This window comes from Cheilinus undulatus, linkage group 22 (assembly GCF_018320785.1).
Source record: "Cheilinus undulatus linkage group 22, ASM1832078v1, whole genome shotgun sequence".
NCBI lineage: Eukaryota > Metazoa > Chordata > Actinopteri > Labriformes > Labridae > Cheilinus > Cheilinus undulatus.
The window spans coordinates 20741215-20759527 of NC_054886.1; the positions used below are offsets into that span (position 1 = coordinate 20741215).

General features: G+C 40.7%; 1 protein-coding gene across 1 annotated transcript in view; it reads right to left on the reverse strand.

Moving 5' to 3' along the window:
* The window catches only part of LOC121504712 (glucosidase 2 subunit beta-like), a 213528-nt gene that overhangs the window by 166039 nt on the left and 29176 nt on the right, over positions 1-18313 (reverse strand). The window contains exon 8 of the mRNA XM_041779733.1: positions 12983-13061. Within this exon, the coding sequence (XP_041635667.1) occupies positions 12983-13061 (79 nt within the window). The remainder of the gene's footprint in view (positions 1-12982; positions 13062-18313) is intronic.

Genomic DNA, 18313 nt, shown 5'->3' on the forward strand with positions numbered 1-18313 from the left:
GTACTCGCAGCCAATCATGGCTCAGGATGGAGGGAGCCTACCTACTGGCCACTGCAAAGGTAGAGCACGTGCACTGTGAGAAGCTGATACAATGGCGAAGTTACTGGTCTGAAAAGTTGCTATTCTGGCACTAATAACGACAGCCTACACTGAAAAGCAGCCCTAGGAAGGAAAGCCAATGCCAGGAGAAATAAAACGCAGATAAATGAGAAGCATTTCAAAGATGGAGAGAACTACATGATAGCATTGACCTCAAGTTGGATTACAATCTGAAAGCTCTTCTCCTCGACAGGTAAGCTTCTAACTTCTTGTTCTTATAACCTCTCATTGAGCTGTAACAGTTGCATATGCCGTTGAGGTAAATGGGGTTTTACAAACGCTGATGTTTTGTGGCATTTTTGAATGTTGAAAAGCAATTTGGTATAAAGCTAACGGTAGGTAAGCTTCGGTTGCTGGGGGATAAATAATACTAATAACATCATACGCAGTTTTGTAATTTACATGGTTTTCTCATGATAAATCTCCTATGTGGTGTTTTGATGTTCGGGTTTGTGAAGAGATTGAAGCATAAGCGTTGGCGATATGTGACTATGCTGTTGTTGTAGGTTGTTTAGCATAACAAAAGCTGTGGCACGGTTGATTATCACCTGGCCAGCGTGTATTTTTCTTTTCATTCTTCCATTTATTCCCACTATGGAATTGTGTTGTCCTTATATTTTCTTTGCGTTTTTATGTAAGAATAATTTAAATATGGCAGCAGTAGCCAATAGTGTACTTAGATTGAGGGCGCACTCACACTAGGCCATCCATACTGTGCCATATTCTAACCATGCCGAAGCCCATTTGACCCCCTCCCCTGTCCCCCCTTTGGCCTGCACTCACACTGCTCAATGCATCCAGGCCTGGGCACGGATACGTCCCGCGCAGACGTCATCACATGAAGCATCCACCGTTGATGACTCAGTATACATAAGTTTTGTTTTAGGCTGTAAAATAGCAACAGATTTATGCGATAGCTGATCTGACACCAGAGTTATTTCAGCTGACCTGGGATCTATAGCTATGTTAACTACACAGAGCACAGTGAGGGGAGAGAGACAGAGAAAGCAGTTCATAGCGGAGAATTTTTGCTCACAGCATATAATCTTGAGCCTGATCAGAGTTCCAAGCACTTCTGCTGAATAAAACCCGGACTTTTAACTCATATGAGCCCTTACGGTCATTCCTCTGCATGTCTGTGTACTATCTGAACCCCCCTGGAATTATTTTACGTGTCATGAACTGTGCATCTCTCTGCGTTTGGATGCTGTTCAGTGCTGCACCAAACAAGCTCTCCTGTCACAGGACAGCCTGTGTCCAGAGCAGGATTAAATGTTCAGTTAAAAGATTTTTTTTAAGAGTGACGTGAGCCGTTTAACCGTCTGATGAGAGCTGGAAGTGAAAACGCCACAGGATTAAACGATGTTCCATTCAAACATCAGTGATCATGACCACAGTTTCACTTCCTGATAACATGAAATAGAATTAGAGGTTAGTTAATTCTGTGGATGATAGTAAGGCATTATAATTTCATAATCAGAGAGGTTAAATCAGCCGTGTGATTAACCCCGGCACACACTTGTCCACGTATTTGGCACTCTCCTTTACGCACGGAGGATGAAAGGTGTTTGTTATCCTGTGAGCTGCTGTTTGTGACTCAATCAAGGGAAGAAGCTTTATTTCAGACACCAAAAACCCTCTCACAGTGGTTAAAGCCTGACTTTGCTAGAAACTGGTCAGAAATGTGGACTGGACTGGGATCCACTGGAACGAGATCATAGTGGAGCTGTGTGAAGTTAAATTCTTCAGCTCTGATAAAATCTTTGTAACTTGTTGAAATACAATAAAACAAAATATATTTCTCTCTCTCTCGAAAAATCCTGCTGTCTCTTGTGTGCAGCTGCTACCTCTGCTCTGGGGCGGGTCCTCTTGTTGTTACTTCACGCTACGTCACATTCCTGCGCTTGTGCTCCTTCATTTGCATCCGTTCCGTGCCTAGGCCCACCTCGTCCTTCCATGCCTGGGCCGAGCGTGCCGTGCTGAAGCACGGTACGATTACACTCACATTGGCCAAACGCATCGGACTTTAGTCTCAAACGGGCCCAGGCACGGTACGGATGGCCTAGTGTGAGTGCGCCTTGAATCAGCTGGCCGTCAGCTGATGATGGCTTGCGTGAGATCAGCTGATCTCAAATACACAGCAACACTCGACTCCATTGCCTGCCTGAAGTAATGTTATATGCTCAGTTTGTTGCTCTCATGGCCAGTAATGAATGTGACACCCAGATATATAAGCAAAAATGCTCATATATATGTGGGTGTTCTATGAAATATCCACTATAGAGAATAGTCCCTAAGTTAAAAGATCCTTTTTGTACCTGTGATGCAGCATAAGGTCAGTGATCAATGCATTCACGGGAGGCAGCGGCATAGATGTCCCTGAGGAAACAGATGTGGAACCTGCTCATTGCACAGCTTGTACTCTGTTCTTTGGGAGCAGCAGTTACACGAGAGCAACATCAGTAGTATTTGTCAAGTGGTTAAAGCTGATACGAATACAAATTGTTTCCTCTAGCTAGTTTTTGGGTGTGTTTGTTGGTGCGGCTTGGAAGAGGAGAATTTTAAGGTAACTCCTCTAAGTCAGACCTTTTATTTGTAATATTATTATTATATTTTGGAGAGATTTTTCAAAAGTTGGTCAGAAATAAGTGCAGAAGAAAGCAGCAGATAGTGAAAAAACATGAGAGTCTGACGCTCCGATACCACATCTCTTGGTGTAAGATTTCTCTGCCAGGACTTGTCAGAGCAGCAGAAAACGATGCCTCTTCACTTTGCTGCATCCCTCTCTCGCCTTTGACCTCCCACTGGTTCCATTACCTCTGCCGCCCGCCCGACCTTCAGCTCATCCGATCATGACAGTTGCGTAATAAAAAGAATCCATGAGTATTGAGACTAGAGGTGCAGTAAAAGTAGAGAGCAAGGCACTGTATGGAGAAGTGTCAGCTTCATAGTCACAAACAAATTTTTGAAAAACAGTTACAGAAGAAGTACCCCACCTCTGACTCCCCTAGTCCTATCTCAAACCAAACATGACGCGTTACAGCGCTTTGTTTGGCAGGTCAGTTTTCTCTACAAACGGCGGATCACTCTAGCCTGTCATTTCATATTATATAACTTGAAAGCACTCCAGCTGGGAAGCAAAAATATTACGCTTGTGATGGGAGGTGATGAATGTGGGGGGAAAGCACAGACTACCCCGTTTTTTCCATCAGCCCAGTGAGTCTCAGATACCCAGAAGGCTTTTAACACAAGACTATAATCTTGTTGGAATACAGGAAATGAGATGCAAAACCCAAACGTGGCTGCCAGTGTTTGCAACCATGACTCGGCTCACTTGCACGTACATCGTGCTACTACTCAGATCATACAGTGTAAAACCTTACCTACAGCATGATGCACAGGCACATCATGGCCTGAATGCATACAGTCACTTCAGTGATAGTGTGTGGAAGAGCTACAGCTTAGGTCTGCAGATTTCATAGTTCTAGGTTACTCTCAGTGACGCAAGAGGATGTAGTGTTTCCAAAAAAAGGCAAAGTTAGATACAGACAGGAGGCAAAAAAACTAATCTTACAGTCCCATCAAGAAGCAGAACCCTCCTCAGAACACACACATTAAATCCTAGAATCACTCTGAGCTCCCTCCAAAAGCATGAAAAAGGAAATTCTTGGAGGCAGATGGGAGAATTGTTCATTCTCTGAACAGGAGGGATCTTTTTCTCGCTCTCTCTCTCATTTCTTTTTCGAGAGAGAGAGGCAGGGAAGCAGCACCGGAGGCCCAGCCCATGACAAAACAAAGAGATTAAATGACCTGTGAATGTGACTTTCCATTTTTTCTCCATTAGCTTGCACTGAACATAAGAGACCTGCTGCCCCCTTCTGGTAGCTGGTGGAACAGTAAAAATCTAGTGAAGAAAAGCTGCCTTTCTTCCTAATCATCTGGATGAGACTTGAATTATAGACCTAAGTGAAAATTTTGCAAAAAGTGACACATTAGTATTAAGATGCAATGGCAGCTTTATATACAGTTTATACAAGAAGCCAAAAGTCTTATATTATAGCTAACACTCATTTAAAAAGACAGACAAAAAATCAACTTCATCTTTTGTTTTATCAAAATCATGTACCCTCAAAGAGATAAAACCAGCTTAGATCTGCCCTTCTGCCACACAACGCACCAAAACAAAATGCAAATACCCCGGCCCCCCGTCTGAAGTGAGATTTCAGTGTTGGCCGGGGCCAAATGTCAACCAGCCCAAACAGATGGTGTGAAGAGCCGGGCTGAGCGGCTGACCTTGGACGGTAGAGACGAGGGTTGGGGGGGCAGCGCGAGGCGCCGGGTGTTTGTTTTTCTGTGTGTATCAGTGGATGTTGTGAACATCAAGAGAGCTCGCTGTTGTTGCCAACAGAGAGAAAAGGTGAAGTCACGTCAGGCCGCCGGCTCGCTTTGCAGGTGCTTTCAGGCGCTGTGGGATGCTGTCAGTCTGTCACTGTGTGGAGAAGCGGTAGGAATTGATAAACAGTAAAGGAGAGGGTTTTCACTGTTTGGGAATGTAATCTTGTTGTGTCTTTACTCCTTCCTAGATTCTATTTACCTTTACTTTTATATTTTAACTTTGAAATATTGAGTAAAATGTGCTCTGCACAAACATTATAAAAACACAAAAAGCTTGTAATTTCCTGTTTGCTAGAGCTGAGGTGTCTCTGTAAAGGACTGTTCTCTGTCAACAATACTATGGTCTTAAACTATAGAGATGTTCCCTTGTGATCGCGGGACCGTTTAAATGAAAATTCAGATTTAGACAAGTCTAGAAATTAGAAAACAATCAGGGAACAATCTAAATTGAGCATCATTTTTTTCACATAGCTAAACAACAGGTCTAAACTCTTGCAGGACAACATCAAATTGGAGTGCCAAGTGTCGATGACATTAGCAGTAAAAGCACCACAAGCCTTCAGCCTTCAGCTTTCAGCTTTCAGTTCAGCTACAATCAGGTGTTAATATGCCAGTTAACCCTGATACAGCCTATGCTGTTAAAAAACATAAAAAATCAAAAAGAATAAAAATTGTTGCTTTAATTTTAAAAAATTAGAGTCAGGGCTGAATTTGATCAATTGAGGACAGCTTTGTTGTATCCAACAAGAAGAGACATGTTATTCAAAGTTAAATAACTTTTGATCCAAAAATCGTAGGCAGTTACTTTCCTCAGAAACCTGCGGTTGTGCCATTCTAATGACGCTATCCACGCCTTTATAGCTCTTACAGAACATTTCCTAGTGAGCCTGGAACTTGGCAGACTTTCCAGGGTCTTTAAAGATCAAATCCACACCAGTAACTTGATACTGGACATCTTTTTATCCATTTATAACCCATTCTTCGATTGTTCTTGCAGTTAGCTAGTTAGCCTGCCGCCATATTGTCTGCTTATATCCCAGAATGTATTGGGACTGGGCTGTGACAACCAATGGCAGGCTGTTCCGTTGTCATGTCATGCTTTGTTAAACAGTGCATGTTCACAGACTTTGAAAATGCATGAGACAGCCTGAGTGAGTCATAATGGAGGGAAAAAGACACATAGAGTCTGAAGTTTGTTCCTCAGTCACTGTACTTTAATAATCACTCAGGCTTCTTCCCACCACCAAAGATATGCTCATTAGGTTAACTGGTGACTCTAAATTGGTTGTAGACATGAGTGTTAGCATGTTTGGTTGTTTGTCTCTACATGTCAGCCCTGCGATTGACTGGCGACCAGTCCAGGGTGTACCCCGCCTCTCGCCCAATGCCATCTGGGGTAGGCTCCAGCCCCCCATGACCCCCAACGGGATAAGCGACATGGAAAATAAATGGATGGATGGATGGATGGTGAATATTTTGAAGACTTTTTGCCAAAAAAAGATTATTTCTTAATGCTAACCAAGACAACCACTCCAGGACATAGCCTGCACCTTGACATGATTCGATGCACTATGGTCTTATTAAAGCACGGCTGTCTGCCTCTGCATGTCATGAGTCTATAGTTAGCAAGCTAAACAACAGACTTTATGGTGATAAAGTCCTTTAATCTAGGCCTGTAGTCAACCAAAGAAAAACTTAGTCGACTGAAATAGCACCTAGGCACCAACCAATCAATTGGTCGTTCTGGTCCAGGGTGATCTTGATCAGACAAAAGTTTTTCAACCAATTGACCAACATAATGGAAGCTGTCAGCCCTACTTTTATCTTTCTGTAGCATTAGCTGCTAGAATAAGTTTGGGGTCCACGTTTGCCACTGAGCTCCACATTTAGCCCTCTCCATAAAAACCTGGGGCCTCATTTATAAAGCTTGCTTACACACAAAACGGGGCTTGAAAGTGGCATATGCCACTTTCCACGCAAAGGTTGATATTGATAAAAACAAACTTGGCGGGAGAATGTGCGCACCAGTACATCAACTTTGATCCTTGCGCATGAACATTTTGGAGGCAGGGGAAACTTGCGGCGCAGATGGTGAGGTGATGAATTGAAGCCAGCTTCATCTCATACATTTAATGTCATCACATATCAGACTTATAGACCCGCGTAATCATAAACACCCAAGTCTGCAGTGTTATAGATGTGTTCCTTCAGTAAGCCATTAGGCCTACTGCTGTATGCACAATGTTCATATATCATACTTTCATCTTCAAGTGATATAGAGCAGTGATAGCACTGATTGATTTGTATTAATTGTGACAAGATGTGTAACAATCAGTCTAATTGCTAAGTAAGCATTTAAGTAGTACGGTGACACTCAGGCATAATGCTCCACAACAGATGTGCTGGCACTGCTGGAAGATCACGCAAATGGTAGGATCAGGATGGAGAGAGTCTTTAGGGATCACGAAGATTTCCTGGCCCATAATGATGACTGGCTAATAAGCCAATTTAGATTCCCTAGGGCAGTGCTCTTGGATCTATGTGCTGAACTGGGCCCAGTGTTAGACAGAACCACCCGCTGGAACCGCGCCATCCCGGTGTATATACAGGTGCTGACCACTCTGGGGTTTCTGGCAACCGGCTCCTACCAGCGGGAATTAGCCAACAGGTATGTGTTTGATATGATTAACAATATATAATTTTACATTTTCTGTCTAAAGCCCCTTTTGGGTATGATATAATACAGTTAAATTCTGTCCTTAGGTCTTGGATATCGCAGCCATCCCTCAGCACACTAATGCCAGCCGTTTTGGATGGCGTTATAAACATGACCAGTCGATACATTGGGTTAGTCTATTTGTCTATGTGAACCGAAAAAATGTGCATACAATCAATGTACAAATTATTTGTACCTCAAACATGGTTTTGCCAAATTTAGTGGCACAGTGGCCTGGGTCAACACGACTCATTCATCCTGACACACAGCAGTGTAGGGAACAGACTGCAGATCGCTCTGTGGCACTCACACTATTTACAGCGGCAAGTTGCCACTTGCTTGTTTTTCTTTAATTAGTGATGCCACTACTGTGACCACCAAATAAAATATTTTTTCTGGCCTCCGCCTCATCCACAAGCACCTCTATTTCGGTCTCCATGAAATACCTTTTCCTTGTCTCATCTCTGCCGTGATTTAGCGTAAAATGCCGTCGATCAGCAGGCTTATTTATATGCAAAAACATTCCTGAGGTACTTTGCATTGACCATTCATGGTAAAATGTGGGTGTGTAGAGGGCGGGATGTGAGATGAATCCACCTGCACAATCTTCCAGGTGGACTGTGATTTATAAAGGGGAAAGTGCTTGCAAGTGTGCATACGTACGGTTTTATAAATCAGATTATTTTTTGGTGCACGCCATTTTCAGCTTTTGGGCACACGTACACTTTTAGTATGGATCCTACGCAATGTTTTATAAATGAGGCCCCTGGACCTGAAAGTGGCAAAAGACTTCCTAAAGGTCTAAATTTTTATAATCAGGTTAAACATAGTTCTGAGTCTTTTTACATGTTAACAGTGCCTTTATTGTGACATATAATAACATATCTAGTAAGGCAAATTTATGGTTTTCCTTTACAGGAGCTTTGAGAGATGCAGAAGAATTTAAGTTTTAATACGGTCATGTCCGTGATACAAATCATATGATTTGGTTCAAAATACTGTAGCTACCTAATAAACATGAAAGTGTCAATGTTTCAGCCTCCTGATAATAAGACAAAGCTTCAAAGTCTGAATGCAGTATGACTTCAATACTGCGCCTTTTTTGTACCATTAAATAGTCCACTGGTTTTATGCAATACAGGAATTACTGCTTAAAAGGTAGCTATAGATACCAAAGAGATCATTTTAATAAGATCTTTAAGGTTCTATTTTCCCACTTCGTCCATGCACCACTACCTCCCGTCTACACCATCCTGAATTCTGCCTTGTTACCAACCAATAACAGCTCTTTTACTGTATCAAGGAATCCCTTGGGTACAGCCACTATCATTAAACTGTGAAACATGCAAGATTTCCAAAGCCACTAGCAAGCTGTTACGGGGAATTCCCAACCTTTTCATGCACCTACGGTTCGTTTTTTCATCTCTGCACTAAAAAAGGTGAAATTCTTCCATCTCTCCTCTTGAGTTGTCACCTCCAAGAAGTGCTTCGGCAACAAAGGTCGACTTTTTTTCTCTGTTTAATCAGAGGATTTCTTTAGAAAAACATATTCTATATTCAATCTCCTTCCCTTTCTGGTACACTGAGTAACGGGGCTGGGTGGGTGGTAGATGGATAAGTGAAATTCACCTCTGCCCAATGCTTATTTCTTCAGAGAAGGCAATTTCCTGTTACCAGCATAAAGCTACAGTCCTGGCTTGGTCACAGATCAGCAAATCTGAGAAACTGTGAGAGAGAGTCCTCTGTTTGCAAGATTTATTTCAAATAATGTTCAGACTGAGTATTGAAATGATATCTGTTCAGGTTTCTGTTGTGTATGAGAGGCTGAAAAGGGAGACAACTTGAGAAGGATAGTGCTATTTTTCCGACAATCTTAACAAAGATTACCTTCCAACTTAAATCTGCATTAACAGTGCTTTCTACAGGAGTGGAGGGCTTTAACATAATGATAGAATACTGAGGGGAGGACGCGTCAGAATATCCCCTTTCCCTCTCCCGAGTGGAGTGCCTCCTTTGATCATCAAATTGTTCTCCTGAAAATCCGCTCTGTTCTTGAATTATCTGGGCCGCTGAAGTGGAAACTGAATTTTCTGTGGAGGCCAAAGCTTCTTAAGAGGCAGGGAAAAGAAAGGGGGAAACTAATAAAAAGGTGCGAAAATGACACAAATTGAATAAGTGTGCAAAAAGATAAAAAAAAATAAGGTGCTATCCATGAGTGCAGGAGAAGAAAAGTAATCAATGTCTGAGCAGTGGGGAGGAAATAACACTCTTTTTCCTTCTGTCCACATATGAAAGAGAAGATCCTACAGTGTTTTTGAAAATACTTTAACTCTTACTGAAAGAATTAAAACTTGTAAGTAATAAACAGGCTGTACACCAATAAGAAAGAGCATTTCTCTCAAGGCATTACCAAGGAGACGATATTTATAATTGCTTATCCCAGCACATAGAATTAACCTCTTATACGAAGCCAACTGTTGCTGCCCTTGGACCTTGATTAAGGTGCTAACACTGTTCACTTCTAATGCAAATTGCTTGTTAAGTACTGTCAATGGCAGCCTGCTTAATTTGCCCAGCTTGATCACCGTTTGTTGTGGTTGCAGTTAAGTGCACATTTTCATCTTCATACATATTCATGCCAATTCATTCTCCCCCAACGTAGCAATATCCATCAAGAACACCTCCCCGTTAGTCGTCACTAATAATAAACGAGCGCTAATTTTCCAAACCCTGAGACTTTCATTTGAGGTTTTCTGTTACAAATGTATCCTTCAAAATAAAAGAAAAAAAATTAACAGGAAGTCTTTTTTAATCTCTCCATAAATGTGACTAACTTTCTATCTATAAGGTGAACTTTTCCCACCCTGTAGGAGGAAACCCCCAGATTATGCATACATAAAGAAGGCATGTAAACAGAAGGACTCTGGCTCCAGCCATTTTGTTTACAGCCAGAGACTTTGATATCAGCCGCCTGGCGAGAGGGAGGCTCTGCAAGTTTAAAGTGAAACAGACAGATGTATTCTCGCGGCTGTGAAGCTTGAGCAAAAACATCACTGCTGGGAAACTGGGCTTGTTCTGTTCAGAATCCAAATGAATGTGGAAGGGACCCCATGGTACGAGCAGAGAGCACAGTGGACCCAGACTGACAGTCAAACCCAGAAAGATGCTAAAAAGAATCTACAGAGAAGGTGAATTGGATGAAAATGTGTAAAGTGCTCGGGAAAGCTGGAAAATGTTTTACTCTAAGGCCTAACTTTGGCTTTTTGGGATAAAACTAAACATTAGAATTAAAAGGTGTAAAAAAGGTTGTCTTTTAGACTAAACATTTGCCATGGATAGTCACTCATCTGCCAAAACAGGGTGTACCACAAGGTTCAGTTTTAGACCCACTTATATTTTCTATCTGTAAGGTCTTTGTTTATATTATTCAACATCATCATAAATTCTGTTTTCCTTGCTATCCCAGGGTTGCTTTACACTTAAACACATCAAATTTAAGACTTCTTAAGACATAAACTCAGCAAAAGTGAAACGCTGTCTGAGATTTCTTAGCGCATTGCACCAAGACTACGTTTTCTGATTCAATGTTCTGTTAATTAAATGTCAACTGATATTAGACAAAAAAGTTTTTTTGGTCATAAATACCCAACATTGATTTTTTTCTGGCAATTTGAAGCCTCTGTTCTGTCAACTGATATTGATCAGGTGTGCTGAGCTGATTCTAATCATTAAAAAAGAACAACACTATCGTCAGGGAGGAGCTGTCAAAATAATACACATCTATGACCAGGCAACTTTCTAACTCTAAGGTTTAAAGACTTGGATGAGTGTTCCACAACAACACAAGGTTTATTAAATCAAAGTGATTCATATATAGTAAAGGAGGATCTGGTGGTCCTCCCCCAGGAAATTTTGAGAATACAATACTTGATTTCCTGCATTTTGGAAAATATTTATGAACTATTTGTGGTGGAAATTCAGTTAGAAATCCAAAAGTACTGACTAATAATAGAAGATAGGTATTTGCTTTATAAAGCTCACATGTTGTTAGCTTGACTTTGTTTTTCACATGGTCATTTTAAAATTAGTAGTTTCATATGAAACACAAATCACATAAGAGAAACCTGTGTAATGCTTTAACACGTAAATAGATCTAAAGCTAGCCTTACCAAAATAATAGCTTTTTAATCTTCCTAAACGTAACTTTCAAACCTTTTTTTATCAATACACTTTTAAGTTTGAAAACCTTAGAAAGTCTGACTGTAGCATGCTAGCTCTACTTGTCTCTCTTCCTGCATCAGTGACTGCTTTTATAGATTTTCAGATGATTTGTTTAGTTTTGCTGTCTAATTATCAATATACTGTGTTATTAATCCTTGTCCATAATATACACAGTGATGGGTCTTATGGTTTGTTGGAGTTTTCTTTTAACACGCTAAAATGCTGATTTGCTAATGTCATATTGCAATTTTCTCTGAAATGTCAAAAGCCATGGTGCTAAATATCAGTTTATTGGTTATCAAGGTCCACTGGTTCAGAGAGGGACAGAGATGCTGACATGAGGAAGAGAGTATAAACAGAGAATTCTGACTGCTCAGCTTCCAACTAACTGCTTCTGTTTTCTTTCCGCTGTTGAGGACACATCTTTTTAAAAAAATTTCCCCTCTCTCTAACACTAAAGGTCTTTCTGACCCTGCTCCAACAGGCAGCACTGCTGTAAATGCTGTAACAAGGACAAACACGCAAATAAAAGATCAAAATAAAAAAAATTTTGCTAAAAAAAGGAAGACCGGATAAAGAGAGGCAGCAAAAAAACAGAGCAAAGTAGGCATCACCAACAACAGAATGGCAAGGATTAAGTCAGAAGCAGAATAAAGGAGAAGCTGGGGTGGAGGAGGGTAGCAAAAAGTAGCTGGGCTAGAGCAGTTTAAATATGGCAGGATGAGTGCGATTAGCTAATAGCTGCTTAGGACTAATAAGACATTTAAAATCCATGATATTTCTCTACCGGGGGATTTATCCGCCCCAAACATGATGTATCTGTAGCTCTTCTGCCTTTCAGCTGTAGAAAGCAGGGATCCAGGTGCATTGAACACACTAGCATGAAACAAATTCTAAGTTTCTTCAATTTTGAGTAAGATTAAAATGTAAGAATGCTTTGAGGTCTTTGTCAACTGAAACTAGACTAAAAATATGATGAGTAAAAATGACTAAAACGTGACACAACCTAATGAACAATCGAATCTTAAGACTAAGACTAAAATTAGAAATAGCTGTCAAAATTAACGCTGCCGTAAAGGGAACTTTGTGAAATGTTGCTTAGGGCTGAGCTCATGGTGAATTGATGTTGGCCTTAATAAATAGTATATCAAAACCTGCCCACTTTGTAAAGCATGTTAAGATAACCTTTGTTATGAATTTTGCCTATAAAAATAAAGATTTGTACACCTGTTTTTAGCTTTTATAGCTCCATACTCTTTCAAAGTAGCGTCACATTTAGCACCCAAAAAACAGTCTAAGTCTTCCAAGTCTTCTTTATATTGTCAAATAAGGAAGTACAATCTCCCAGAGAGAAACAATGACATGCTAAATATAAATATTTTAAATGCTGTTTCTTAAAGTACATTTTAGGCAGGGAGTTAAAATACCATAAAGGCTTATAGCACAAAATTGAAAATACTCAGCTGAGTTATAGTAATTATACCGTCTTCTTCTGGTGGCCAACAAATATCACTGACCTTGTAGTAAAAACAGAATAAAAAGGCAACCTACCAGAGCTTCATCCTCTGAGAGAGTCCGCTCCTCATCATGGACCAGTGTCACTTTAGCCTGAACTTCATCCACAGTGATACTGTTGAGTGAGGACAAAAAAAGGTGAAATATTCATGTTAGTATTTTAGTTAAATGGTGATCATGTTCCGATGCAGAATTTAAACAATCAAAAAACTACAACCCCAATTCCAAAAAAGCTGGGGTGCTGTGTCTCTGTCTGGCACTTCAGACACATGAGAAGCTTAGTGGTTAGCGTGTAATAGGAACAGCGCACTATGACAGTTTTTAAAGTAGTAAATGGAAGTAAAGTGGTATGTAGGCTGCTAAGGGTTGAACTCACATATAATTTCCACCCAAAGTGAAAAGAGCCCAAATATCAAAGCTGATATTAATCTGCAAAGAGAAACAAAGGCTGGCGGTGCTAGCTTGTAATGTTAGCCTTGCTGTAGAGAGTATATCAAGCTAACGTCACACCCACTGACACAATGACCCTGTGAGGAATTTGTCTGTTTTCTAAGGATTTTCTCCTCCTTGGACTAGTCAGTCAAACAAAATCTAAATGAGCATTTAGCCGAATACGGAAATAGACGCTTAGGAACATCCTTAGTCTTGCTGAAATATTCAAGGCCTTCCCTAAAAGAGACGAGAGATGGGAGTACATGTTGCTGTAAAACTTCTATCAACTTTTCAGCATTGGCATTAAGTCAGCCCTACACCATCAGAGATGCAGGCTTTTGAACTGTGTGCTGATAAAAAGCTTGATGGTCGTCGACGTCAGTGGTTCCCAAAAGAGTTTAAAATTTTGATTCAACTGACCACAGAACAGTTTTCCAAGTGGACCTCTGACCATCTTCACTTCTGAGAGACCTTGCATCTCTAAAATGCACCTTTTATAGACAGTCTTGTTACTCTTCCAGCCATTTTCTTACCCTGTCCCACTTTTCTGGATATGTGTTGCTGCTATCAAATTCAGAATTTGATGTTTTAGAACATGATAAAGTGTCTCAGTTTTAACATCTGATATGATGTCTATGTTCTTTTGTGAATGAAATATGGATTTATGAGATTTGAAAATCATTACATTCTGTTTATCTACATTTTACACGGTGCACAGACTTTTTTGGATATGTGGTTGTAAGATAACTAAGTCGAGATTCTTCCTAACTGAGGAATGAAATCATAGTTTTTTCCAACTTAATCCAACGAAATGTTTACAGAGCGTTTATCCAGAGCACCTGAGGGCAAGCAAAACATCCACTGCTGAGAAAATACAATAAATACTGCACTTTTGAGCACAAAGCATCATCTTTTGGCTTCATAAACATGGATTAAGGGGCACAAGCTGTTTGGACTTATCTTAGTTATTAGCAAGGCAGGTGGTTGGAGTATTTTCCTCTTGAGATAGCAAAGAAAAGCAGCACGAGCTAACTCAATGCATTGACATGCAAACAAACTTTACTGGTGTTTTAAATAATAGAAGGAGAAGTTAAACATTTCTTTTAGTCAGTCTGGCCTCAATCAACGATTCACTGTTTGGCTGGCTCCAGTTCCCTGTCCTTTCAGCCTCCAAGTGGCACACACAATAATCAAAACCCCACGCACCACCATCTCTTATCCCAGAACACTTAGATCTTTTCTTCGTCCGTTCTTCCCTGCTGGTGTCTTTCTTCCACAGCCTCCAACCTAAACTAACATTACTGAGCTGAGATAATGACTGGATCAATCCCGGGAGTCCATCAAAAGCGGAAGAGCAGGCAAACATACAAAGCGAATGGCTTGTTCCGCTGCAGAGGATCAATGTTTGAGGTAAGTGCAGGAGAAAAACAATGGCTTGCTCCTTTGTGAGGCCTTGGAGAAACAAACCTGGAAAGAAAACTGGCTTTGGCCCAATCATGAAGGGTACTTTTTACATTTTTTTTACATATATAGACTGTGGCAGCATAAAAAAGGTGCTTCAGAACACACACCTGCAGCTGATTTGACTGAAAGAGACAGTAATAAACATTAGGGAACTGGCTCTCTCTCACAAGCACACGTCCGTAATCCTGACAGAGAGGAGGGGATAAAAAGCACAACCTGTTCATGGGCCTTTGGGAGGCTCCATCATGGTTCATTTCCTGAAGCAGTTGGTAGACTCTATTTATAGAGCAGCATACTGGTACCAGTTAATCCTGCACTGGGCTGCCAACTGCCTGCCAGCTGGCACACTGGTTCGTGCTTGTGTGTGCGTGTGTGAGGGGCTTGGGAAGGTTCGGGATGAAATATTGGTGAGGAAGTCCAGAAGCTACCTTAATGACCAATGAAAGGGGGAGTTTATATCCCCATAGATCAAACCGATAGAGCAAACTTTGAGAGGAAAACTTTGCTAACTACATTTTCTAAAAAGTGACAAAAGTACCTAGACCTGCTAACCTACAAACAACAGGAGGAACAGCTAATTTCCAGAGTTAATATTTTTATTCAAACGTAATTATGATGCTAATCAGGAGCATGTTAGCGCCTGGCATGCTTTTATGTATTCAAGAGAGGATTCAGAACTTCCTTGATAAAAAAAGGTTGCCATTTTTGTCATGAAGCAATTATTGGTGGCTGAATGGACAGGAAAATGAGATTAGTTCGCCGCATAAACGAGCAAACAATTATCTATGAATCTGCATTAAAGATAATTAGCAATTCCAATTGAGTGGATTAAGAACGGGGTAGTGTTTTGCTAAGTGTCATTAAGGACAAAGCCAAGAGCTTTTTTTTTTTTTTACAAGATAAAGAGCCTGCAATGTGCATGCTAATCTGCTTCAAAGTCAGCAAATTGCCTGGCGATGTGCAAGCATCAGGTAAACCGGTGACTTTGGGCTTTGCATTTATCACAATGGCGGCTAAATCAAGCCTGACACTTGGGCGTGTGCACTGCGGCGCCTTTCAGGATAAATGGTGATGTAGCAAACATATACAAAAAGGCTGCACCATGCTTTATTCAAATAGCCATCAATACACGTCCTGCCTCCAGAATCCCATTGACTGACGGGGCTGGAAAACAATGGCCGTATAGAAATAAGCGGCTCTTGCAGATATTTCAGCTTAGTAATGCGTTTGTTTAAGCGTAGACGCCGCTCGGGATGCAGAGGATGGATGGAGTCAGAGCCGGGGAGGGATTGGAGAGGGAGGGCAGAAGGGCTGAATAATGGTACACATCCAGTCACAGGAATGCATAAGTGGGCACACAGCGCTCGCCGGAAAACCGCTACACAAGCACTTCGTCCTCGATGCGGCCATATGTTTTATAGCGCTTTCAGTTTGCTGTGCCCAGCCCTGCTTCTTTTCCGGGAGAATATGCCCAGTTAGCTTAATCAGTATTGATTTTTTTTTTTTTAAATCCAGGCGCGGTGTGGGATGGTTGAGGGTAGCAGTGGAGAAAAGGCATGAGAGGGGGCAAACTCGTTGGGTATTAAAGGGTCTATTTTTTCTGCAAGCTGCCAGCAAATTTGAAAAAGCAAAAATGGGTTGCCACCTTCAGAGGTTAAACACTGCTAACGACAGCAAGTTAGGCAGCCTGGGTGGCAAAAGGGGAGGCTGGGAGATTTGAAGGGGGGGGGGGGGCAGTGCTGGGAGTTAGAGATTAAACAATTCAAATAAGGCAATGGATTACCTTTTGGAGTTTGCTGTAGAACAAATAGGAGTTTTTGAGGAATGAGACGTGTGCACTCAGCTCAGACTGATGAGACTCTACTGCATCAGACGTCAAGATGGAACTAATGACTGTTCAATATATACTGAAGGGAATTAGGTGCTAGAGAAACATCCATTTATTTTATAGAGCAAGCAATATAAGAGGTGAGAGAATATATATGAGTCATTATTTTAATCCAGGTTGTCATTTAGGTTGTTTTTGTTTCGCTTTGCTGCACTTGCTGGAATTCTCTTGAGCACTACAAGCGAGAACATGAGTTTGGTGACATGATTTTTAATGCACTTCTAATGCATGGAGGTTATAGTTAGCTATGAAACAGACTGAATTTTTTCTGGTGTCTCTTTGTGCCAGTCAAAAGCTAATGAGACCATCAGTGACAGGCTTAATATGTTTATATTGTCATTATAAATGTTTGAAACTTCTGCTGGAGGCTCAGTGTGTGAATAACGTATCATATGAATGCAGCCAAAAATGCCTTTTGACATTTCACATAAAAGTTCTCAATGACTGATACATTTTCCAGCTAGAATACAGCAAGATATGATTTTATATATATATATATATATATATATATATATATATAAAGAAAAGCATATATTGTATACCAGTGCCGCTACAAAGGAATTACAGCATTACTTTTTCATGATGCTATTTTTGTTTTTGTTGCTTGAAATGTTCATACAACTTAAAACTTGCCCTTTATGCAAGTTTAATTTCCTTTTAAAAAGGACTTTAAAGAGTAAGTAAACCTTCAGACATCTTTTTCCAGATTAAAACCTCTGTATATCAGGATATAGCAGTGCTGACTGGTTGAAACTGTCTGCTGCAACTGAATTTTTTCAACAGGCTGATCTGGTGCCAAGTGACAAATCCGTCATCACCACAGAACTCAACAGTTACCACTCGTTTTTTCCAAACAGCAGAAATCTGCAGCTCCACCAATCAGAGACTTTGTTGCTACACTCTAGGATTGTGGGTAATGTAGTGCTGCTGAATGACGCAGCATTCTTAAAATAAAGTGGATAATATACAAACTTATGTCTTCAACATGAATATATATCTTCATAATCATGTTTAAACCCTTCATCTTTTGATGAAAAACAACCATAAAACCCACTGGTAGCTGCAGGACCAAATAGAGTGTCACTGCAACTCTCTAGGATTGTGGTTAATGTAGTGTTGTTTCCTGATATTGCTAATAAACTGTGCTAATGGCCGCTGCCTCCCTGTCTGGGAATTTCACCATCTTATTGCAAAGGTGGTTTCCATTACAGTACCACAATTGAAGTCACTGAGCTCTTTCAGAACGGCCCATTTTGCATCACAAATGTTTGATTTTATACACCTGTGGCAACAGGACTGATTGAAACACCTGAATTCAATAATTAACAGGTGTGACCAAATACTTTTGTCCATATAGCATATCATCATAACCCCATTTAAACCATCTTTTGTTGAAAAACAACCATCAAATCCGCTAGTAGTGTGAGAACCAGACGGAATTTCCACAGCTAAAGGTTGGATCAACCAATCAGGACTTTGCTGAGACACTCAGGATTGTGGGTAATGTAGGGTTGTTGAACAAAATCCAGAATAAATCATTGTCATTTTAAAACAAATTTGATAACATGAGGACTTGTATCTCC